A 25,348-nucleotide genomic window follows, 5' to 3' on the forward strand; every position below is an offset into this window, starting at 1 on the left:
ACCAAAATTGTAATATAATGCAGTTTATTAATCATTAGATGTGGTGGCTGCATTAGTTTTCATTTTAGGCTTTTTTCCCTGTTTTCACCTGGTGATCTGGCCACTAACACACCTCCTGTATTAGAGCGCCCCTACTCTGGATGAATGAGCACAGGAAGTACAGAAGACAGCAGCATTGTCAGTCTAGGGGAGGGTAGTGTTAGATGTACTAGCAGATTTAGGTTCGGTTCACACTACTGCGACCTGAAAATCGTGCAACTTACAGTGCAACTTTGCCAGGCGACTTGAGTACTACTTTGAAGCGACTCTGAAGCAACTTTCAGGGAATGCCTGGGTAATCTTCCTGTAATGTCGGATCCAAATCACATCAATATAGATGAGGATCTGACTTGGAAGCGACTTCCATTAAAGTCTATGGGCACAAGTCGGATAGAAGTCGCCTTGAAGCAGTACAGGAACCTTTTCTAAAGTCGGAGTGACTTCAGTAGTGTTAAATTAGACAGATCTCATTGACTAACATGGGATTTCACATGTCATGTGACTTGGGGTCTCACAAGTCGGATCCCAAGTCACGGCAGTGTGAACCGAGCCTTAGATACACTAACCAACTGAAGCTAATCTCCAGCTAATACTTTAGAAGAAGTTACAGAAAACATTTTTTTTTTCTTTTGGAACAAAGGTATTACATGAATAAATAAACGTTGACTATTGTAAGCAATCCCAGGAGTGTTCTTTTGGTTTGTCTCATCCCTGTAACCGCAAGAGAGCTTGTTCTTTTGAAAAACAATAGACTTACTGAATAAAGGAAAGAAAGTTTAAAAAAGAAAATTAATGCAGACATCATATTTAAACATTGATAAGTTGCAATACAATAAAGGTTTGCTTTTGGGTTTAATAATGCTTTAACAAACACATACTCAGTTTAGCAAGAGTCAACATGTCTACAGTTTGGATTCTGCATAGTTTTATTGCTATGGTTTATCTAAATTGATTAATATTATGAGTATTTTTTTTTACTGCAAATAAATATTAAAAAGGTTCTGTCCAGAGAGATCATAACTGAACAACTCCCCAAGTAGAGGCCACTGTCAGAATCCTGGACTCTATGGGGTTGATTTACTAAAACTGGAGAGTGCAAAATTTGGTGCAGCTGTGTGGTAGCCAATCAGCTTCTAACTTCAGCTTGTTCAATGAAGCTTTGGCAACAAAACCTGGAAGCTGGTTGGTTTCTATGCAGAGCTGCACCAGATTTAGCACTCTCCAGTTTTAGTAAATCTACCCCAAAGTGTGTTCTATAGCACTGCACTAAACACTGTTCAGCTTTATTGTTGACATAATTGCCCTAGAACTAGCATGCACTCCGGACCCCAGAATGGCTGCTGCCGCAGAAGAACTGGAGGTATGTGTAATAACAGAACTAGGGTCTGTAAGAATGCATAAGTATTGAGCGGTGTAATTATATATATAACACACACTATATTGCCAAAAGTAATGGGGCGTCTGCCTTTACACGCACATGAACTTTAATGGCATCCCAGTCTTAGTCTGTAGGGTTCAATATTGAGTTGTCCCACCCTTTGCAGCTATAACATTGTCAACTCTTCTGGGAAGGATGTCCACAAGGTTTAGGAGTGTGTCTATGGGAATGTTTGACCATTCTTCCAGAAGCGCATTTGTGAGGTCAGGCACTGATGTCAGACAAGAAGGCCTGACTCGCAGTCTTTGCTCTAATTCATCCCAAAGGTGTTCTATCGGGTTGAGGTCAGGACTGTGCAGGCCAGTCAAGTTCCTCCACCTCAAACTTGCTCATCCATGTCTTTTTGGACCTTGCTTTATGCACTGCTGCGCAGTCATGTTGGAACAGGAAGGGGTCATCTCCAAACTCTTCCCACAAAGTTGGGAGCATGAAATTGTCCAAAATGCCATGGTATGCTGATGCCTTAAGAGTTTCCTTCTCTGGAACTAAGGGGCCAAGAACAACCCCTGAAAAACAACCCCACACCAAGTTTGGAAGTCTTTAGCTATTGACTCTGCAGACAGTTGGCGACTTCTGCACACTGTATGCTTCAGCATGCGCTGACCCCGCTCTGTCATTTTACATGGCCTACCACTTCATGGCTGAGTTGCTGTTGTTCCCAGTTGCTTCCACTTTGTTATAATACCACTAACAGTTGACTGTGGAATATTTAGTAGCAAGGAAATTTCATGGATGGACTTATTGCACAGGTGACAACCTATCACGGTACCACGCTTGAATTCACTGAGCTCCTGAGAGCGACCCATTCTTTCCCAAATGTTTGTAGAAGCAGCCTGCATGCCTAGGTGCTTTATGTTATACACTTGTGGCCATGGAGGTGATTGTAACACCTGAATCCAATGATTTGGAGGGCTGGCCCAATACTTTTGGCAATATAGTGTGTGTATACATTATATATATGTGTGTGTGTGTATATATATATATATATACACACATACATATTTATATACCATGTACAATTGTGACACAAGTCATATTGTAATTGAATGTTATTAAAAATTACATTTCCTTTTCAATCTGCAGTGCTGTAATTTTCTTTAAAATTCAATGCAATGCAATATGGCAACCTGGAGAAATTCTGTGCACAGATGGTGTACGGAGTGCCCCCCAGAAATATCATTTCCTGCTTGTTTGATTGGCTTATTGATTTTCCCAAAAGTCTGCACTAAGATACAAGTCAGATTTTTGGCATCCACTGCAACAAAAATGTCATATTTGTTGAGACACTCCCAAAGGGAAATAATGTCTAAAGAGATGCAAACCCTGACACTTTCCTCATTAGAGCTCTGCAGTTGCAGCAGCTGATCGATAATGAAGGAGTCACTCCCATTCACATTTACTAGGCACATGGACACAGACAAATGGCTATTTCTTCAGAACAAAAGGTAGGAATCTGCAACAAAGTTTGTTAAAATCCTTGCAATGTACATAGATCACACAGAGGGGAATGTTTTTTTTCTTAACAAAAGTGGAATTACTCTCTAACCACAGTCACTAGATCAGTCATGCTGAAGTAGAGCTATTTGAAAAAAGAAAATAGCAATCTGCAGTGTAGTTTGGATTTGGAAAGAATCTAACCCCTGGCTTGGTCTTCATAGGACAAACATTGCCAGAAGCAAATGCTACTTTGATTTTCCCTTTAACCTCCTCAGAGCAGATGAATCCTTGCTCTGTCTGGTCACACGATACTCACATGTGTCAAGGCTCTGTGCAATATTCAATTAAATATTATTTAAATATGCATTTTCTTCTCTGACTCTGTAGATTGTATGTCTGCTGATCCGTGTATTTTCTCATTTCTTTCCCTCCCTATCCACATCTGAGAATCCATTAAAAATGACATCTGCCAAGCACTACCTGCACCTTATCCTATATTGTAGTAGTATTCTTAGGCAGTTTACCACTTATCAGTCCCTAGGTCTGTAACATGACATCTAAATCTAAATTAAAAGCAGATCTATAGCCAACACTTTTTTTTCTCCTATTCTTGGATGAGGTGGAGAAAGGTTAGAAGCCCTGCCAGGCTTTGTTGCTATCTGGGGTTCATTTTCTCTTTTGGTGACCCAGGGCTGATGTTAGAAACCATGGGGCCCCATACAGCCAACCTGACAGGCCCCCTTCCCCCAAAAAACAAAGTTTACTAAGCTTTAGTTATGAATGAACACAGTGAGTAATCAGTACTGATCAATCATCGTGTTCATTCAGGAAAGGATGGGGCTGGTTAATGTGACATATTCACCAGACCCTTCCCCCACTCTCCATCCTGAATTGTGTGTTTTCAGATTCCGATAGGAAGGAAAGGTGGGAAGCTGACAGCACTCTGGGAGTGGGGGCACACAGGGGGACCTAGGCAGCAGGGGGAAATGTATGGTGCACAAGGAGGGTGATGAGTGTGGCAGGGGGGCAATTACTGGAACCGATCCCCTGTATGAGACTCTCTGCAGCAGCTGAATGCCAAGGAGAGGAGAAGAAACCAGCTTTAAGCTGCTGCAGAGAGCCATACAGGGGATCGGTTCCAGTAATTGCCCCCTGCCTTGTCGATCACCCTCCCTGCCCATATCGATTCATCCAGCTGCCTGGGCCCCCCTACTGGCCTGGGCCCCATACAGGAGGACTGGTGGCACCCCCTTATCCATGGCCCTGGTATTACCAGACAGGAATTGAGGGAAAATCTGCAAAAATGAAACAGACAACAATAAAAAGAAGACAGGGGTTCTTTCATTACTCTAATTGACTTTAAAAAAGTTACCTCTGTCTGTGTTGCTGTTGAAGAGATTTCCCCTCACTTCCTGCCTGGTAAAAAGTGTGCAATCAAAACAGTAAGTAAGAGAAATCTCTCTAACAGAGCCCTTAACCCTGGTTCACACTGATGCGGTGCGGAATTCTCAGCGTTTTCAGTGCGAATTCTGCACCACATCATAATCGCACCCCGTTCATACGAACCGATGCGGGTCTATATGTTAAGCTAACAACACCCCGACATCGGTCCGCAAAACGTGGTGCGCTGTGCAGAATCAGATCGCATGGGTGTGAATATCTATGTGATCCGATTCTAGTACGGACCAAAAAAGGGTCCTGCGCGTTTTTGGTGCGGGTGCGGTGCAAATAGAGCCATACAAAATGTACGGCTCTAATCTCACTGCATACAAATCACATGTGATTTGAACAGGAATTTGGTGCGGTTCCTGTGCGAATCACATGGGATTTACAGCACCGCTGTAGTGTGAACATAGGCTCACAGTGGTAGAATATGACCGGAGTTCTAATTCTTTCCTATGCCATCCAAAGCTAGAAAAAAATTGTTTTTTAAAAATTATAGAAAAAACACTCCTCTTTTTCAGCATGTTGTAGCTGGACATAAAAAAACATATTGGAACATATAAGAGCTCTCCTCCTTGTGCTTCTGCTATCAGAGTGATAATGTCATGGCAAGGATGGGCACACACACAGCATGGCACAAGTGATTTCCAATGATTATGAAAAAAGTATTCTGCTTTCCCAGGCCTCTCCTGCTGCTAGCTGGTAGGATGTCCCACCTGCAAGACCTTCCAGGTTCTGACAAGCAGCTCATAGGGTACCAATATCCACTATCAATGCTCATCTTTCTTCAAATATCAAAGCATACCATCGGAAGCCAACTGATTTATAATTTCTATAGTTGGATGTGGTGATTGTAGATTTAGTGCACTTGCAACAGAAACAATTGAGTACTATCTGTGATTCTTTTTTATTTACACGAACATACAATTTTTCAGGACAAGCTTTCAGGGTGCACGCCCTTCTTCAAGGTCCAAACTCTACATCAGTAGTACTGCTTGGATCTTGAAGAAGGGGTCACACCCCGAAAGCTCGTCCTGAAAAAATTTATATTAATGTAAGTAAAAAAAGTATCACGGATAGTACTCAACTGTTATAGCTGGATATGTCGCACTGAAAAAGTCAAAGATTTCCAAGGACAGTCAAGGGGCTACAGTGCAGATTGCTGCCCAGGTCAAAAGCCAGAAACAATGTTGAGCAGGCCAACCCAATCGATAAATCAGCAATGGGGGGAAAAGTAGAGATTTTCACTTGTTTTTGAAAGTTTAGGATTATTTTTATTAAAAAAATCAAGCAAGCTAAAAGACTCTGCTTGTTTTTTGCAATCCAGGAGCTGCAAAAATAAAGAAATAAATCAGCTAGACTTAGTTGTGGTCTTTGCTTTCTCACAATGTTATGAAAATGAAAGAGGAAGTTAAAAAATGAGATGAGAACAAGACAAAGTCCTTTGGAAGCAATGTCACAGCAAACTGTGAGACCAAAGTAAAATCCAATTCTCACAGTGACTAAGGTGGGTGAGTAAAGCCTGCCATAGATACAGAGGGGATCGAAAGTTTGGGCACCCCAGCTAAAAATTTGTATTAATGTGTATAAAGAAGCCAAGGAAAGATGGAAAAATCTCCAAAAGGTATCAAATTACAGATTAGACATTCTTATAATATGTCAACAAAAGTTAGATTTTATTTCCATCATTTACACTTTCAAAATAACAGAAAACAAAAAAATGGCGTCTGCAAAAGTTTGGGCACCCTGCAGAATTTATAGCATGCACTGCCCCCTCTGAGACCTGCCAGTGTCATGGATTGTTCTCAATCATCGTCTGGGAAGACCAGGTGATGTCAATCTCAAAGGTTTTAAATGCCCAGACTCATCTGACCTTGCCTCAACAATCAGCACCATGGGTTCTTCTAAGCAGTTGTCTAGAAAACTGAAACTGAAAATAGTTGACGCTCACAAAGCTGGAGAAGGCTATAAGAAGATAGCAAAGCGTTTTCAGATGTCAATATCCTCTGTTCGGAATGTAATTAAGAAATGGCAGTCATCAGGAACAGTGGAAGTTAAAGCTAGATCTGGAAGACCAAGAAAAATATCAGACAGAACAGCTCGCAGGATTGTGAGAAAAACAATTCAAAACCCACGTTTGACTGCACGATCCCTCCAGAAAGATCTGGCAGACACTGGAGTTGTGGTACACTATTCCACTATAAAAAGATACTTGTACAAATATGGTCTTCATGGAAGAGTCATCAGAAGAAAACCTCTTCTATGTCCTCACCACAAAAATCATCGTTTGAAACAAGTTCTGTGGACCGATGAGGTTAAAATTGAACTTTTTGGCCGGAATGAGCAAAGGTACGTTTGGAGAAGAAGGGGCACAGAATTTAATGAAAAGAACCTCTGTTCAACTGTTAAGCATGGGGTTGGATCAATCATGCTTTGGGGTTGTGTTGCAGCCAGTGGCACAGGGAACATCTCACGAGTAGAAGGAAAAATGGATTCAATAAAATTTCAGCAAATTTTGGATGGTAACTTGATGCCATCTGTGAAAAAGCTGAAGTTAAAGAGAGGATGGCTTCTACAATTGGATAATGATCCTAAACACACCTCGAAATCCACGGGGGATTACATCAAGAGGCGTAAACTGAAGGTTTTGCCATGGCTTTCACAATCTCCTGACCTCAACATAATTGAAAATCTATGGATAGTGTAAGGGACCGCCCGGCGGTACTACTAGCACTCCACTGAATAGGCGCCCCCAGCGCACGGAGTCTAAGTCCCAGGGTGCTTGTTCACCAGGGCCCCTGATGGTGGGGATGGACTTGGAGCTCCCTGAGACCAGGTCGCGACTACCGGGTGCGTCCGTCAGTGGTAGTAGTATGCGCAAGGGGCTCCCACGGGGAAGAGTCTGATGTGAGGAGGTCAGAAGACCCCACTGCACGGGATGGATGGATGGATGAGCAGGGTCAGACGGGCCGGGTCGGTAACAGAGAGGGCGGCAAGGTACAAGGCAGCGGGCATAGAATGGTCGGGTCACACGCCAGGTCAGCAACAGCAGGTCAAATCCAATAGGGGGCATTCAGGAGAGAGGTCAGGCAAAGCAAGGGTCAGAACAGGCGAAAACAGCAAGGTCAGGTACAATCCGGGTCAATAACTTACAGGGTACAGGTTCACAGGCTTCAGAATGCAGGAAAGACCAGAAGGCACTGAATGACAGCTCAGGGCCGTTTAAATATCCCGCCCTGCGCTGCCATTGGTGCCCAGCGGGCGGCCGCGGCTTCTACTGCGCATGCGCGAACTCGAACGCCGCGGCCGGCCCGGAACCAGTGCTCGAGTCCCTGCGCTGGGCGGCATACTGCGCCTGCGCCGGGACCAACGCGGCGGGGATCGAGGGGATCCCTGACATTGCCCCCCCCCTACGGGCAACCTCCGGATGCCCACCCGATCTCTCCACCACGGGTGATCGCGAAAGAACCTCCGGACAAGTCTGGGTGCATGGACATTATGGGCTGGTTCCCAAGAATTGTCCTCAGGACCATAGCCCTTCCATTTGATAAGGAATTGGGTCTGGCCTCCCCTCCTTCGACACTTCAGGATTGTTTCAACCTCAAATTCTTCTTCTCCTTCGACCGTTACCGCTTCCGGGGGTCTAGATTCCCGGTCAGGGAAGGCATCTGGGACCACAGGCTTCAGAAGGGACACATGAAAGACCGGGTGGATCTTGAGCGTGTCAGGGAGGGCGAGTTCATAGGCTACTTCGTTAACCATCCGTTTAATGCAGAAGGGGCCTATAAATTTTGGTCCCAATTTCTTTGACGGGCAAAGCATCTTCAGATTGGACGTCGCCAGCCAAACCTTCTCCCCAGGCCGCAATACCAGATCTCCTCTCCGTTTCCTGTTGAATGCTTTCCTGTAGTCTTCCTGGGCCCGACTGATGGCCACTTGAAGCTTCTTATTGTTCGCAGCGAAGAACGTTACCACATCTTGTGTTGCTGGTACTGGGCATTCCGACACCAAATCCGGGAGGAAGACTGGGTGAAAGCCATAGTTGGCGAAGAACGGGGACTGCCCTGTTGCTGAGTGGCGGGCGTTGTTATACGCAAATTCCGCTAAAGGAAGAAGTGGCAGCCAGTCATCTTGAGTAAACGAGGTATAGCATCTTAAATATTGCTCTAAGGTCTGATTGGTCCTTTCGGTTTGACCGTTAGTTTGAGGGTGGAACGCAGAAGAGAGAGATAATTTGATGTCCAGGGCTTTGCACAGTGCTCTCCAGAATCTGGACGTGAACTGGACCCCTCGGTCCGAGACAATGTCTTCGGGGACCCCATGCAACCTGACTACCTCACGAATGAAGACTCGCGCGGTCTCGGCCGCCGAGGGGGTCTTCTTCAACGGGATGAAGTGGGCCATCTTGGACAAGCGGTCCACGACTACCAGGATTGCCGTGTGGTCTCGGGATGGCGGAAGCTCGACTATAAAGTCCAGTGAGATCTTTTGCCAAGGCCGTTCAGGAATAGGTAAGGGTTGCAGCAGACCCCAAACCTTGTTTCTTGAGGGCTTGTTCTTCTGGCAGGTGACACAGGACCTGACATAGCCCTTACAATCTTTAGCCATGTCTGGCCACCAGAATGAGCGTCGGAGAAGTTCCAGGGTCTTTTCTGGGCCAAAGTGCCCCGCCATTGGGTGGTCGTGGCAATGCCCCAAGACCAGGGTTCGAGCTTCTTCCGGCACCACAATTCGATCTTCCCTCCATAGGAGTCCCCCCTTGTTCTGGAGCGGCCCTCCGCCTGGGGTAGAGAAGTTTGTGGATGCCTCCATTAGCCTGGAACGAAGGTCCGACTGAAGGACCAAGAAGTTACCCGAGGACAGGATGGTGTCAGGTACTGGGGTCTCCTTGGCGTCTTCGTACATCCGTGATAACGCATCCGGCTTAGTGTTCTTTGATCCCGGCCGGTACGTAATATGGAAGTTGAATCTTGAAAAGAATAGTGCCCATCTCGCCTGTCGCGGGCGTAGACGCTTGGCAGTTCTCAGATACTCTAAGTTCTTATGGTCAGTAAATATTAAGATGGGGTGCACCGCACCTTCCAGCAGGTACCTCCATTCCTCTAACGCCGTTTTGATCGCTAGTAGCTCACGGTCACCGATATCATAGTTCCTCTCCGCTGGGGTCAGCTTCCGTGAGAAGAACGCTACCGGGTGGAGCAGTTCCTTGGTGCCTTTTCGTTGGGAGAGGATGGAGCCTACCGCATTCTCCGATGCATCTACCTCCAAGATGTAGGGCAGAGCGGCGTCTGGGTGACCCAAAATGGGTGCCGAAGTGAACAGCTTCTTTAAGGCTTCGAAAGCTCCCTGCGCTTCTGGTGTCCATCTGAATCGGGTTCCCAGCTTGGTTAGCTGAGTAATGGGGGAGACCAGACCCGAGAAGTTCTTGATGAACTTCCGGTAAAAATTTGCAAAGCCGATGAATCGCTGGACGCCTTTCCTGTCTGTGGGTTCAGGCCAATCCAGTATTGCAGCGACCTTCTGGGGATCCATCGCGACCCCCGCGGTGGAGATAATCAGGCCCAAGAAGGCAATGCTGGATTGTTCAAAACAACATTTTTCTGCCTTGGCGTACAACCCATGCTGCCGCAACCGCCCCAATACTTTTGCTACATGTATTCTGTGTTCCCCCAGAGACGGGGAAAAAATCAGAATGTCGTCTAAATAAACGATCACAAAGACATCCAGAAAGTCCCTAAAAATATCATTTACAAAATGTTGAAACGTGGCCGGAGCATTACACAACCCGAACGGCATGACCAGATATTCAAAATGACCGAAGCGGGTGCGGAAGGCCGTCTTCCACTCGTCCCCCTCCCTTATGCGAATCAAGTTGTACGCCCCCCTCAGATCCAGCTTGGTAAAAACTACTGCTGACTTTAAACTTTGGAACAGCTCAGGTACTAACGGTAGTGGGTAACGGTTTTTTATCGTGACCCTGTTCAATTCCCTGTAATCGATACATGGCCTTAAGGTTTTGTCCTTCTTTTCAACAAAGAAGATTCCCGCCCCCGCCGGTGAAGTGGAGTGGCGGATGAACCCCTTCTGGAGGCTGTCCTCGATATATTCCTTTAGGGCCCCCAATTCGGGCTCTGAAAGGGGGAAGATTCGCCCAAAAGGAATTTCTGAGCCGGGTAACAGGTCAATGGGGCAGTCATAAGGGCGGTGGGGGGGTAGAGTATCAGCTCCCCGTTTGCTGAACACATCTAGAAACCCATGGTAGGCTGCAGGGATTACTTGTTTTAATTCAGCTTCCCCCTCAGAGCACAGGAGGATTTGGGGGGTCCCCGGGCCCGAAGTGCGGCAGTATATCCGACAGTATGGGGAAGGGAACGTGATTACTCCGGTCTCCCAGTCAATCTGGGGGTTATGGGCCCGTAACCATGGGAGCCCCAGAATGACTGGGAAGAGGGGTGAAGCTATAGCATCCAGGCGGAGGAGTTCCTGGTGCTGGCCGGCAATGACAGTGGTGATGGAGGGGGTTTCCTGGTTCACTACCCCCGATTTTATTCGGGAACCGTCGGCCAAATAAATATTGAACCCCTTCTGTTTCAATTGAAGGGGAATACCCTGCTGGTGAGCAAAATTAATATCCACGAAGCAGCTGCATGCCCCAGAGTCAATTATGGCCGATACTTCCACGGTCCTTTCTGGAAGCTGAAAGGAAAGGGGCACCACTAAGTATTGGGATGGACCAACATTGCCAAGGGATAAGGAAGAAGAGGTGCACTTACTCAGTTTCTGCGGGCAGGAACGCGCCATATGACCAGCTTCTCCACAATAGAGGCACAGGTTCTGGGATCGTCTGCGCAGATGTTCCTCTGGGGATAGTTTAGGCCGTGCCAGGCCGAGCTGCATGGGTTCGGGGTTGTCTCCAGGTGGCCGGTTTTGGATGACTGGCCTAGGTGTTTGACTGGGACCCTGAAATGATCCCCAGGGATTTCCGTGACCCTGGCCGGACCTCTCAAACCTGCGTTCCCGCAGTCTACGGTCAATTTTAATGGTCAGTGCTATTAGGTCCTCTAAAGTCTCAGGTACCTCCACCCGGGCGAGCTCGTCTTTCAGGCCGTCTGATAGGCCAACACGGAACTGATGCAGGAGTGCGAACTCGTTCCAGCGAGTATCCCCCATCCACCGCCTAAATTCAGATGCGTACTCCTCCGCCGCTCGGCGGCCTTGCCGGAGTGTGTACAGAGTAGCTTCAGCAGAAGCTGCTCGCTGCAGGTCATCATAAAGGATGGCCATAGCATCAAAAAAAATGTCAACCGAACCAAGGTGAGGGTCATTTTTTCCCCGTAATCGATGGGCCCAGTCTTGGGGTTCACCCTGCAGGAGGGATATGACGAACCCCACCTTCACGGATTCAGTCACGAAGGTTCGGGGTTGTAGCTCAAAATAGAGGAGGCAGGACTCGCGGAATGATCTGAACCGAGTGCGGTCCCCGTGGAAACGTTCTGGTAAGGGTACTCGGGGGTCGGCCGCCGGGAGTGGTGCGGATGCCCCAGACACCAGCACAGGGGCTGCTACAGCTGGAGGTGTGGGGACCGCGGCCTGTGGGGCAGGAACGGATATAGTGCAGGCCTGGAATTGAGTTTCAATCTGCTGACATCTATCCTGCAGGGCCGATACGGCCTGTGTCAAATTGGATAGGTGCCTGCAGATCTCCTCCAGCGGCGAGGGACCTCCTCTAGACTCAGTCATGGCCTTCTGGTACTGTAAGGGACCGCCCGGCGGTACTACTAGCACTCCACTGAATAGGCGCCCCCAGCGCACGGAGTCTAAGTCCCAGGGTGCTTGTTCACCAGGGCCCCTGATGGTGGGGATGGACTTGGAGCTCCCTGAGACCAGGTCGCGACTACCGGGTGCGTCCGTCAGTGGTAGTAGTATGCGCAAGGGGCTCCCACGGGGAAGAGTCTGATGTGAGGAGGTCAGAAGACCCCACTGCACGGGATGGATGGATGGATGAGCAGGGTCAGACGGGCCGGGTCGGTAACAGAGAGGGCGGCAAGGTACAAGGCAGCGGGCATAGAATGGTCGGCTCACACGCCAGGTCAGCAACAGCAGGTCAAATCCAATAGGGGGCATTCAGGAGAGAGGTCAGGCAAAGCAAGGGTCAGAACAGGCGAAAACAGCAAGGTCAGGTACAATCCGGGTCAATAACTTACAGGGTACAGGTTCACAGGCTTCAGAATGCAGGAAAGACCAGAAGGCACTGAATGACAGCTCAGGGCCGTTTAAATATCCCGCCCTGCGCTGCCATTGGTGCCCAGCGGGCGGCCGCGGCTTCTACTGCGCATGCGCGAACTCGAACGCCGCGGCCGGCCCGGAACCAGTGCTCGAGTCCCTGCGCCGGGCGGCATACTGCGCCTGCGCCGGGACCAACGCGGCGGGGATCGAGGGGATCCCTGACAGATAGACCTTAAAAGAGCAGTGCGTGACAGACAGCCCAGAAATCTCAAAGAACTGGAAGACTTTTGTAAGGCAGAATGGGCAAAGATACCTCAAACAAGAATTGAAAGACTCTTGGCTGGCTACAAAAAGCGTTTACAAGCTGTGATACTTGCCAAAGGAGGCAGTACAAGATATTAACTCTGCAGGGTGCCCAAACTTTTGCAGACGCCATTTTTTTGTTTTCTGTTATTTTGAAAGTGTAAATGATGGAAATAAAATCTAACTTTTGTTGACATATTATAAGAATGTCTAATCTGTAATTTGATGCCTTTTGGAGATTTTTCCATCTTTCCTTGGCTTCTTTATGCACATTAATACAAATTTTTAGCTGGGGTGCCCAAACTTTCGATCCCCACTGTAGATCGAATCTTTGAACCATCTATGGCAGGGGTGTCAAACTCCCATTTCATTGCAGGCCATATAAGCATTAAGGTTGCCCTCAAAGGACCAGTAGTATCTGCAAGACTAGATGTCCAGAGCACCCCACCCCCCATTACATCAGATGTCAAGAAGCCCACACCCTCCCTAACATCACCGTGCACCCCCTTTGGGGGCAGAGCTGGAAAGCAGAAAGTGCAGGGTCTGGAGGAGGACCAGAGAAGGAGTGGAGTCAGTTATCAGAGTCTGCTGAATGCTGAGACCAGGGGAGGCAGAGATGAGGGAGTGCTGCAGCTGCACTGAGAGGTGCAGCATTTGGCAGAGGAGTTCTACTCTCCCTCCTGCTTCCGACTGCTGAGACAAGATGGGGGCAAAGACAAAGGAGTACCTGCAGGACAGGTGCAAGGGCCACATGAAATGGCCTGGAGGGCCAGATTCGGCCCATGGGCTTTGTGTTTGACACCTGTGATCTATGGGCAGGCTGGTTGCAATGAAGTCGATTCATTGATTGACTTCAGTAAAACCACTCTGATGGACTTTTTCATGCTTTTTGTTTGTAAATTAAAGGGTCTCTTTTCACAAATTCGTGCAAATGTTATCACTAAAACGGTGCACTGTTTTTAATCCAACCTAAATACACTGATGAAAACCTTTGACCTTGACAGTGACCCTGGACCCTGATACTAACTTAACCCCAATCCAGCTAAGTGTATCTTTATTTTCTTATTTATTTGTTTTCATTCATTTATTTTTACACACAGAATGATATTTTTTTGTTGTTTACACTTTTCTCTTCTTACTATGAGAAAATGATACATTGTATCTTTTTCTCCATTCATGGTAGAAAAACAGTATAATGGCAGGTTTTATTGAGCGATCACTTTGATAGCCAATCATGATTGAGGGTTGGTCCACCCGATTCCTGTACATTAGTAAAGCCATAGATGGTTTGAATCTCAGCAGGGACCAGCTGAGATTCGAACCATGTATGGGCAGGGTTACTGTACCCAAGTTGATCGATCAATCGATCAACTTGGGTACAACCAGCCTGTCAAAATTTACATGTGATTATTGCTGGCAATTATACCCACTGCCAGTAATCACCGTGTTCCCCCAGCGGGGACGGCTCCCCAAAATAGTCTATAGGAGATCCTTTAACCACCTCCCGCCTGCCATATAAGGAAATGACGGGAGGGCGGTGGTTCTCTCGTTCTGGGAGGACATCATATGACGTCCTCCCAATCTAACTCTAACTGCGGGACACAGAGGATCACCGATCAGTGGAAAGAGCCGATAATGTCGGCTCTGTCATGTGATCAGCTGTGTCCAATAACATCTGACCGCACGTAAATAAGAAAATGCTGGTTATCGGCAGTCCTCTCCTTCCGCTGAAGCATGAGGAGAGGAGAGCCGGTAAGCGGCATTCTTCAGAGGGGACATGTACACTGATCATCAGGGCACTGAGGCTCAGTGCTCTGATGATCAGTGTAGCCCCATCAGCGCCACCTGTCAGTGTCCATCAATGCCACCTGTCAGTGCCCTTTAGTGCCACATATCAGTGCCTACCAGTGCACATCAATGCTACACATCAGTGCCGCCCATCTGAGCTGCCTTTCAGTGCTACCTATCAGTGCCAGTCAGTGCCACCTAATGCTGCCCATCAGTGCCAGTGAGTGCTGCCTATCAGTGCCATATATGAGTGCTGCCTTTCAGTGCTCATCAGTGATGCCTGACAATGCCCATCAGTGCCACCTACCAGTGCCTCCTCATCAGTGCCTATCAGTGCAGCCTATCAGTGCCCATCACTGCAGCCTCATTAGCACACATCAGTGAAGGAGAAAAATTACTTACTTACAAAATTTTATAACAGTTTCCTCAGTTTTTTCAAAACTTCTAGTTGTGTTTGGTTTGTTTAGCAAAAAATAAAGAACCAGGAGGCGATTAAATACCACCAAAAGAAAGCTCTGTCTCAAAAAAAATCATAAAATTCTCATATGGGTACAGTGTTGCATGACCGCGCAATTGTCATTCAAAGTGCGACAGCGCTGAAAGCTGGAAATTAGCCTGGGCAGGAAGGGGGTAAAAGTGCCCGGTAGGCTAGTGGTTAAAAACGTTACAACTCATCAGTCAAGAGCTCACCATAAATGTTGGCCCTAAAATTATTCTTCTCATGCTGTCAAGCACAACCATACCCAATATGTGTAAAGCAACTGACATTAAAGTGTTACTAAACCCACAACAGTAAAATCAATCTGTATATGCAGTAAAGCATGCTTGTTCTATCCACTGTGGAACCTAAGGGCTTAATCCTCTGCATTGTGTAAAAACGCAGTTTGATCCTATCTTCTCTGGTCCTTTCCTTCTTCCAGTGTCCCCCTCTTACCTCCTGATAAGATTTATTGTGTGGAGTCACTCTGCACATGCTCAGTTTGCTGTGTATTGCTGGAGAGGTTTTTCTTCTTGGTAGAGTGCATTTGACCAGCACAGGGCCAATCAGCCCTGTCCAGACAGAGGTCAGGGTTCCTGCATCTTCCTAGAGCAGAATAAAAACTCCTCCTACAAGCTTTAACCAGTGCTCAGCTGGACACTGATAGAAGTCACAAGACTGCTCTAACTGCTGATGAGAAAAGGTATTTAGCAGTTAATATTTACTAAAATAATTGCACTAATGTGGGAAACCAGATATAGTAAATGCAGGGTCTGGGGTTTAGTAACACTTTAAGGCTAGGTTCACAACAGAATGCAGTGCAGGAAACCCACGGTCTGTGTATTTCCTGCACCGCATTCAAAATGCCCTGTAGTTGTGCTCTGCAGGGGGTGTCAATGTTCAGTTACTGACACCTCAAACGCAGGTTGCAGATTTAGTGCGTTTGCCTGCACCAGATCGCATTTACCGAATTTTTCGCTCCATAAGATGCACTCCCCCCCCCCCCCCCCAAAAAAAAAATGGGGGAAAATGTCTGTGCATCTTATGGAACAAATATGGAGCAGCCGGCCCAGTATTCCCGCCGCCGCCGTGTTAGAATATCGGGTCGCAGCAGAACCTGCTCCTCGGTCCAGCATTGTCTTCACCGTCTTCTCTCTCTGGCACAGGCATCTTTAGTGTGGGCACTCGGCTGTGACAGCTTGCGTCTTCACAGCTGGGTGCCCACTGCACATGCTCGAGAAGCGCTGCACTTTGTGAATGGCCCGCAGTCTTCTGGGACCTGTTATGTGTCCCAGAAGACAGGGAGGCAGGACAACTGCACGGAAGTGGGAGTGGGTACCTGTCAAAGTTGGGTACCCACTCCGCCCCCCAGTTCCACTCCCTAAATGTCCACAGTCTCTGGTCATCTCCCGTACTACATCCACAGTCTCTGGACATCTCCCGTACCGTGTCCGCAGTCTCTGGTCATCTCCCGTACCGTGTCCGCAGTCTCTGGTCATCTCTCGTACCGTGTCCGCAGTCTCTGGTCATCTCCCGTACCGTGTCCGCAGTCTCTGGTCATCTCCCGTACAGTGTCCGCAGTCTCTGGTCATCTCCCGTACCGTGTCCGCAGTCTCTGGTCATCTCCCGTACCGTGTCCGCAGTCTCTGGTCATCTCCCGTACCGTGTCCGCAGTCTCTGATCATCTCCCGTACCGTGTCCGCAGTCTCTGGTCATCTCCCGTACCGTGTCCGCAGTCTCTGGTCATCTCCCGTACCGTGTCCACAGTCTCTGGTCATCTCCCGTACCGTATCTGCAGTCTCTGGTCATCTCCCGTACCGCGTCCGCAGTCTCTGGTCATCTCCCGTACCGCGTCCGCAGTCTCTGGTCATCTCCCGTACTGTGTCCGCAGTCTCTGGTCATTCCCTGTACTGTGTCCGCAGTCTCTGGTCATCTCCTGTACTGTGTCCGCAGTCTCTGGTCATCTCCTGTACCGTGTCCGCAGTCTCTGGTCATCTCCTGTACCGTGTCCGCAGTCTCTGGTCATCTCCTGTACCGTGTCCGCAGTCTCTGGTCATCTCCTGTACCGTGTCTGCAGTCTCTGGTCATCTCCTGTAACATGTCTGCAGTCTCTGGTCATCTCCTGTAACATGTCTGCAGTCTCTGGTCATCTCCTGTACTGTGTCCGCAGTCTATGGTCATCTACCATACTAAGTCCGCAGTCTCTGGTCACCTCCTATACTATGTCCGCAGTCTCTGGTCATTTCCTGTACTATGTCTGCAGTCCTCTAAAACCTTGGTACATCTTATAGTCAGGTGCGTCTTATGGAGCGAAAAATACGGTAATTTTATTGCTACCACATGGGGCTGATGAGCCTCAATATGATATTAATAACATTGTGACAGGTACCCTTTTATGGAGACAAAAATTAATTAAACTGAATGGGCCTCCTCACCTCAACACATGAAAATGTAGTGCAGGCTGGATCTTTTGCAGCACACTGCAATGCACAGAGTGAGTTGTGGTGTGCTGTATTGCACTGCAGGCGCATTGTATAGGCGCATTGTATAGGCGCATTGTAGAGGGGCATTGTATAGGCGCATTGTATAGATACATTGTATAGATACATTGTACAGGCGCATTGTACAGATACATTGTATAGGCGCATTGTACAGGTGCATTGTATAGATACATTGTATAGGCGCATTGTATAGATACATTGTACAGGCGCATTGTACAGATACATTGTATAGGCGCATTGTACAGGTGCATTGTATAGATACATTGTATAGGTGCATTGTATAGATACATTGTACAGGCGCATTGTACAGATACATTGTATAGGTGCATTGTACAGGTGCATTGTACAGATACATTGTATAGATACATTGTATAGATGCATTGTACAGGTGCATTGTATAGATACATTGTATAGGTGCATTGTATAGGTGCATTGTATAGATACATTGTATAGGTGCATTGTATAGGTGCATTGTATAGATACATTGTACAGGTGCATTGTATAGATACATTGTATAGGTGCATTGTATAGATACATTGTATAGGTGCATTGTATAGGTGCATTGTATAGATACATTGTACAGGTGCATTGTATAGATACATTGTATAGGTGCATTGTATAGGTGCATTGTATAGATACATTGTACAGGTGCATTGTATAGATACATTGTATAGATACATTGTACAGGTGCATTGTATAGATACATTGTATAGGTGCATTGTATAGATACATTGTATAGGTGCACTGGGTTGTCTCTGAAGATGAATGGAATTGGAGTGCAGCAACACATGTATAGTATGATACTGCATGCCGTGGTAATGCACACATTTTAGCACAGTGGTGTGGATGGACCCCAACAATGGTATAGAGTTTTTCCTTTGGGACTTTTATTCCCCCAGTTTGATTAAATGAAACATTAAGTATAAGACTTACAATATTCATTGATGCTTCCGGGTCTGCTGTATAGAAGAATCCGCCATCTATACTTCTGATATTCCGGTCCAGGGAGTGTACGTTAATCGTGAGTATAAATAATATCGCTGTTACCAACTTCCACATCTTCTGACTAGAAAAGAAAAAAATAATTTTGTGTTCTATTATATAATTATTCTAAACTCTGACAGGCTTTGAAAGAACGTTCAGGATGACGGTAGGAACAGGTCACATATTTGGAAGTCATTTTTTGTTCCATGTAAAACCTAACTGTGAGTAGCAGCCCCACTGACTTACACCCCGGTCACATAGGATACAACTTGGCATGTGAACTGCATGCCATGCGACTTGCAAATCGTATGCCACGTCGTACCCTATTGTCTGCAATTCCAGCGGTCATATCAGTGCGGTTCCCACTTGGTCGGAGCCGCACTGATTTCTAAAGTAGTGCATGCACTTCTTTTGGTGCGATTTGCATAGAAATCTGTGTCAGACGTCTTACAAATCACGCCTGAAATCGCCATGTCCCCCGACTTTGAAATTGTGCGACTTCACTGCAAGTCGCACAATTTCAAAGTCAGGCTTGATGTGACCGGGGGGTTAAAGTGGTTGTAAAGCTCAGACATGAAATATGACCAAAGCAAATCCCTCTATAGTGTGTACTTGTCTCAATTAGGAGCACTAAGTGTAATTTCCGTCTTCTGCTTTGTCCTTCTATCTGCATTAATCATGTCTAACAGGTTTTCCTGACACCAAGAGGACAAACACGTTGACGGGGAGGGAGCTCCAGCACACAGCCTATGACTGACAGCTTCAGCTCTGTTCCTGTGTGAAAGGGGGGGAGCATGCCTCCCCTTCAATCAGCTCCCAGAACTCTCCTCACTGAGCTCTTCAGTGTGTAATTTCAGCCCCCTTACCCACCCCCATTTTCTGAAAGCTCAGGCAAGCTTTATAGTTTCTGATCTTTGAACAGATGTAGAGAAGATACTGTAGATAAACAGGTACACCTTATGTAGGATGCTTTGTTTCATCTCTGTGTATCACTTCACTGGGTATATGTAAGGGTTTACAACCACTTTAAAGCAGAATTCCAACCAAAGGTTTTTTGGTACAGAGAAAACTTAGAGGTTCTGTCAGATTCTAAAGGTTTTAAACAAAATTAAAATATGCTCCCACGTAATGAAATAAAAAATATGCATTTCTAAGCATTGCAATCATGATCAGCACATTGGTGCAAAGCCTTGTTTCCTGCAGACGATTCCTCCAGCCCCAGGTCTGCATGGCGTTATGGATAATTCATGTTGCACTAATATTGAGGACTAGTGGAAATAATCAATGGACTACATGTGTGGTGATGTCACCGCATGCCCCTGCATGACTTGTGATTTGAAATGATCAAATCGCATGACAAGTTGCTCCGGAATCTAAAAGGTACACAAAATGACCCTACTTATTTTATCCCAACATTCCGGCAGCTTCCTTCAAAACGCACAACTGGTTTCCTCCAAGCTGCTGCTCTTCAGTCACACTCTGATGTCATCACATCTGATGTCATCACATACAATGCAGGGACAGCAGTCCTGCTTTCTACGGCCTTGTTTACACCGGTGTACTTCCAGCGGAACTCCACCCTATGTCCTCCCCCAAACTCTTCTACGTTTTTTTTGGGGGGGGGGCTGAATGGGTACCTGCATTTGACGGGTTTGACGGATACCTGTTCCCAGTTCGGATCGCTGTGGCAATTCCACCGGAGACACAGCTGGATCCAACAGTAAACATGGCGGCGGCGGTGACCTGAAGACCGACAAAGAACCGGCCCAGGTGAGAACGGCGCTGGTTTCCTGGACAGGTAAGTGTCCTTTTATTAAAAGTCAACAGATACAGTGTTTGTAGCTGGTGACTTTTAATTTTTCTCACACAGACTGAGGTGCCTCTTTAAGGGCCAGTTCACACTACATGCATTGCAGTTGCTTTTTCTTCATCCAAAACGCACAGAAAGTAGGATATATGGTTGTCAATGTCATAGTTCACATCAGTGCTTGCAGTTCCAGTGCGGTTTTTGATGCTTTCCAGTACATTTTTTCCCTCTCTTTTTCTTCAAGTTAAAATAGGGACATGTGTGTTTTTGATGCGTTTTACTGCGTTCCAGTACAGTTCTGCAGCCTGTTCTTTTTTTTTTGCCTGCAAGCGGAATGCACTGGAACTGCAAGCGCTGATGTGAACTATGACATTGACAACCATATAACCTACTTTCTGTGCGTTTTGGATGCAGAAAAAAAAGCGTAGAAACGTAGCATGAAGCGTTTCGGATGAGTTTCTGCATGCGTGTTTTTGGCACGCTCTGGTGCGTTTTTGATGCTTTGCAGTTCATTTTTTCCCCTCTTTTTCTTGAACTTAAATAGGGACATGTGGGTTCCAGTGCGTTTTTGATGTGTTTTATCGCGTCCCAGCGCATTTCTGTGCAGGAAAAATGTAGCCTGTTCTACTTTTTTTTTCTGCAACTGAAACACACTGGAACTGCAAGCACTGATGTGAACTATGACATTGACAACCATATAACCTACTTTCTGTGTGTTTTGGAAAAAAAGCACAGTGAAACGCATGTAATGTGAACTGGCCTTTAGCGTGCACCCGTGTAGGGCCATGTTTTGCATGCATGGGATGTGCAGGTGTTCCATGCATCCAAGTGCAGGCAGCTCCATTCACGTCATCTGTGACGCAGCAGTGGCATGGACACAGCTGCTGCTCCCAGTTTGACAACAACATAGGTGTGGGTCCCCAAACTGACACTGTCCGCCTTCTGGGACCCCCGGTCCCTGGAATGAGGGAGAAGGGAAGTATAACTGCTTTCATGCCCCCACCCTGCAGTTTAACCCTTCCAGTGCTTGAGAAGTCCTACTGCAAGGTTCTTTTTTTATTCTCCCCGGAGTTCACCTTTAAGTCAGAAACGAAACAATCTACTGCCTGTGGGTTTGATTCGCTGCCAGAATCCTGCTGATTGTGAAATCGCACCTGGGCAATAAAATAACAGCTTCACTACAGCCTAAGCCTTGGTTCACACCTAGGCATTTTTAGTGTGTTTTGCAGAAATGCACTCCAGTCCATTTAACATGGTTTCCTATGGATGTAGGTCACATTTTTGTGTTTTGAGCCGATGCGTTTTTTTGGAAAGAGTCAGGGGCTTTTTTTCCCGCTGCAGATTATGTGTAATAGACTTCAATGGACTCGTTTTTGATGCGTTTTTTTTCCTAGTGGGAAAGTATGACAGTTCTGTTCATGTGTAAGGTAAGGGGGGAGAGAAAGTCACTCAGAACCAGCCCCGGGAGTCCAGCGTGTCGAGTGACCTCAGCACCGCACTAGCCACGCCCTCTGTTGTGTTTCGCCCTGCCCATTGGGGCTTGGTCACAGAGTGCCTCTATTGATTGTATGGAGTGGCCTCAGTACCACACCAGCCACGCCCTCTGCTGTGTTTCGCCCTGCCCATCGAGGGTTGGTCACAGAGCGTTTCTGTATATTGTATGGAGTGGCCTCAGTACCGCACTAGCCACACCCTCTGCTGTGTTTCGCCCTGCCCATCGGGGCTTGGTCACAGAGTGCCTCTGTTGAGTGTATGGAGTGGCCTCAGAACCACACCAGCTACGCCCTCTGCTGTGTTTCGCCCTGCCCATCGGGGCTTGGTCACAGAGTGCCTCTGTTGAGTGTATGGAGTGGCCTCAGAACCACACCAGCTACGCCCTCTGCTGTGTTTCGCCCTGCCCATCGGGGCTTGGTCACAGAGTGCCTCTGTTGAGTGTATGGAGTGGCCTCAACATTGCACTAGCCATACTCACTGATGCGTTTCGCCCTGCCTATCAGGGGCTTGGTCACAGAGCACCTCTGTTGAGTGTATGGAGTGGCCACAGTACCGCACTAGCCACACCCTCTGATGCGTTTTGCCCTGCCCATCGGGACTTGGTCACAGAGCGCCTCTGTTGAGTGTATGGAGTGGCCTCAATGCTGCACTAGCCATGCTCTTTGATGTGTTTCGTCCTGCCCATTGGGGCTTGGTCACAGAGTGCCTCTGTTGACTGTATGGCGTGGCTTAGCACCGCACTAGCCATGGTCACTGATGCGTTTCGCCCAGCCCATCGGGGCTTGGTCAGAGTGCCTCAGTTGAATGTATGGAGTGGCCTCAGAACTGCACTAGCCATGCTTTCTAATGCATTTCACCCTTCCCATTGGGGCTTGGTCACAGAGTGCCTCTATGACCAAGCCCTGATGGGCAGGGTGAAACGCATCACAGAGAGTGGCTAGCGCAATGCTGAAGCCACTCCATGCACTGGTTCTGAGCGGCATCCGTTCCCCCTTATGTTACTCTAGATACTGGAATGAACCAAGGCCGCTGCTCCCTTTATTCCTATGCTGGTGGGGTGATCATTTTCTGTGAATCCAGCTTTGGAACGGCGCCTTTAAGCTTCACACAGTTCTGTTGATGTTGTGCAACTTTGATGCAATTTTACACTCTCTGGCACTCAAGTCGCATCAAAGTAGTGCAGAAACCTTTGTGTCCAAAGTCACATGTTAGGGTTACGGGTAAGGGCCAAGGTTAGGGTTAAATGATAGAATTAGCGGTAATTGTTAAAATGCTAACCTTAATTATTACCGCTCACCCTGACAAGTACCGCTCACCCTGACAAGTACCGCCCACCCTGACAAGTACCGCCCACCCTGACAAGTACCGCCCACCCTGACAAGTACCGCCCACCCTGACAAGTACCGCCCACCCTGACGAGTACCGCCCACCCTGACGAGTACCGCTCACCCTGACGAGTACCGCTCACCCTGACGAGTACCACTCACCCTGACGAGTACCACTCACCCTAACATTTAACCCTAATGGCTCCGTTCATATATAGGTTTTTTTGAATCATGGGAGCAATCACTGCGTTCCTGCCTGTGATTTAAAAACGCACTGTTAAAATGTAAAAATCGCACATCAGCGTGTTCAGGTGCCATTCTTTTCAATGGCACCTAAAAATTGTGTGGCGATTCTGCCGCGATCACGTGACAAAAATGCATAAACCAAATCACGCAGTGTGTGTCGCCCAAAAGAAGTTCTGGTATTTCTTTTGGGTGACACGTGGCGCGATTGCAGCGCGATTTGTCACGCGACAATCGCGACAGAATCACCCTGCGTTTTTTTAGGTGTTGTCAAAAAGAATGGCACCTAAACACGCTGAAGTGAGAATTGCCATTTTAAAAGTACGATTTGAAATTGCGGGAAGAATCACGCTGATTCCACCCACGATTCAAAACACCTATGTGTGAACAGAGCCTAACCCTAACATGCGACTTTGTACACATAAAGGTTCCTGCACTACTTTGATGCTACTTGAGTGCCGGAGAGTGTAAAGTCACATCAAAGTCACACTACGGCAACTAAACTGTCATACTTTCCTATTAACCAGGAAAAAACCTCCATAAAAAACGCATGTTCAAAAATGCAAAACATGCCTGAAAAACGCAACGTCTGTGAGCACAAACTGAAGTGGAATGTAACAGAACTACAACAAATCATTCTTCTTGCAGTTGATCCAAACCAACATTTTCTGCTTTGTGATTTGATCAGGAAAGTCAGTCTGCGACATTTCCTCATGGACGCCCAGCTTTGTGCCTACAGTGATACAAAAATGATACAAGTAGGATTTTTGTTTTTTCTTTTCATATGGTATGTTTTTATATGATACGAAAACACTAAATAAAAATGATCAAAGTAAAAATGGCAGCACAGTGGCTAAACGGTTAGCACTTCTGCCTGGCAGTACTAGGGTCGTTGGTTCAAATCCCAGCCACGGCACCACCTGCCTGGAGTTTGCATGTTCTCCCTGTGCCTGAGTGGGTTTCCTCCCACACTCCAAAGACATGCTGGTAGGTGAATTGGATCCTGTCTAAATTGGCCCTAATATGTGTATGTATGAATGTTAGGGACCTTAGATTGTACTACCCTTGAGGGTTAGGGACTGATGTGAATGTACAATATATATGTAAAGTGCTGAGCAAATTGACAGCACTATATAAGTACCTGAAATAAATGTCATCAACACAGAAGACCCAACTGACATTCCATGGAGGGGTCACCCCACCCAGAGGGCACTGGGACAGGCTGTGTTCTAGGAATATAAACACTCCATCCAGATGTAAAGAATGGAGGGCTCAGGATGATCTTACCTCCTGGTCTGTCCTCTCCTCCTATGTGCTGATCACCGACACCGACACCGAGCCTCTCCTGTGGATGACAGCAGGAAGCTTCCCTTCTCATCTGTCCACACTGACAGCACACAGCTCTGCACAGCTCCTCCTACTGTCCGTCCAGGAAATGGCTCCGGGGGAAACTGCACACCCAGGGCGGGGGAAACACAAGAGTGACAGCAACACAGCCAAGGAGAAGTCGTAAGAAGCCACATACAAGTCACTGATCCCTGCAATACAAAGAAATAACCAATGTATGTGACCATAACATAGGAAGAGGGAGGAGATGAGCTCCATGTGCTGAGCACATTCACCACCTGCCTGCCTACCAAACCAATTCTGACACTTCATACAAATAAAAATAGACCCCCCCCCCATTAGTACTATAACAACAACTATAAATAAATCAGGAAAGCAGCTGCCACCCACCTGTGCAATCCAGAGGCGGACTGACAACTCATGGGGCCCCTGGGCATTAGGGGATCTAGGGGCCCCTGTGTCCTTGCCCAAACTCAAAAAAGCCTATGAAAAAGG

General features: G+C 47.2%; 1 protein-coding gene across 1 annotated transcript in view; it reads right to left on the reverse strand.

Moving 5' to 3' along the window:
* The window catches only part of LOC149449802 (lysosomal acid lipase/cholesteryl ester hydrolase-like), a 72,432-nt gene extending 47,498 nt beyond the window's left edge, over positions 1-24,934 (reverse strand). The window contains exons 1-2 of the mRNA XM_089692787.1: positions 24,794-24,934; positions 18,587-18,719 (exon numbers count right to left, since the gene is read on the reverse strand). Of these exons, the coding sequence (XP_089548913.1) occupies positions 18,587-18,712 (126 nt within the window). The 5' untranslated portion in view covers positions 18,713-18,719; positions 24,794-24,934. The remainder of the gene's footprint in view (positions 1-18,586; positions 18,720-24,793) is intronic.
* Positions 24,935-25,348: the final 414 nt, after the last annotated feature.

Source organism: Staurois parvus, unplaced genomic scaffold (genome assembly GCF_062004578.1).
Source record: "Staurois parvus isolate SC_StPar_1 unplaced genomic scaffold, SC_StPar_1.0 ptg000604l, whole genome shotgun sequence".
NCBI lineage: Eukaryota > Metazoa > Chordata > Amphibia > Anura > Ranidae > Staurois > Staurois parvus.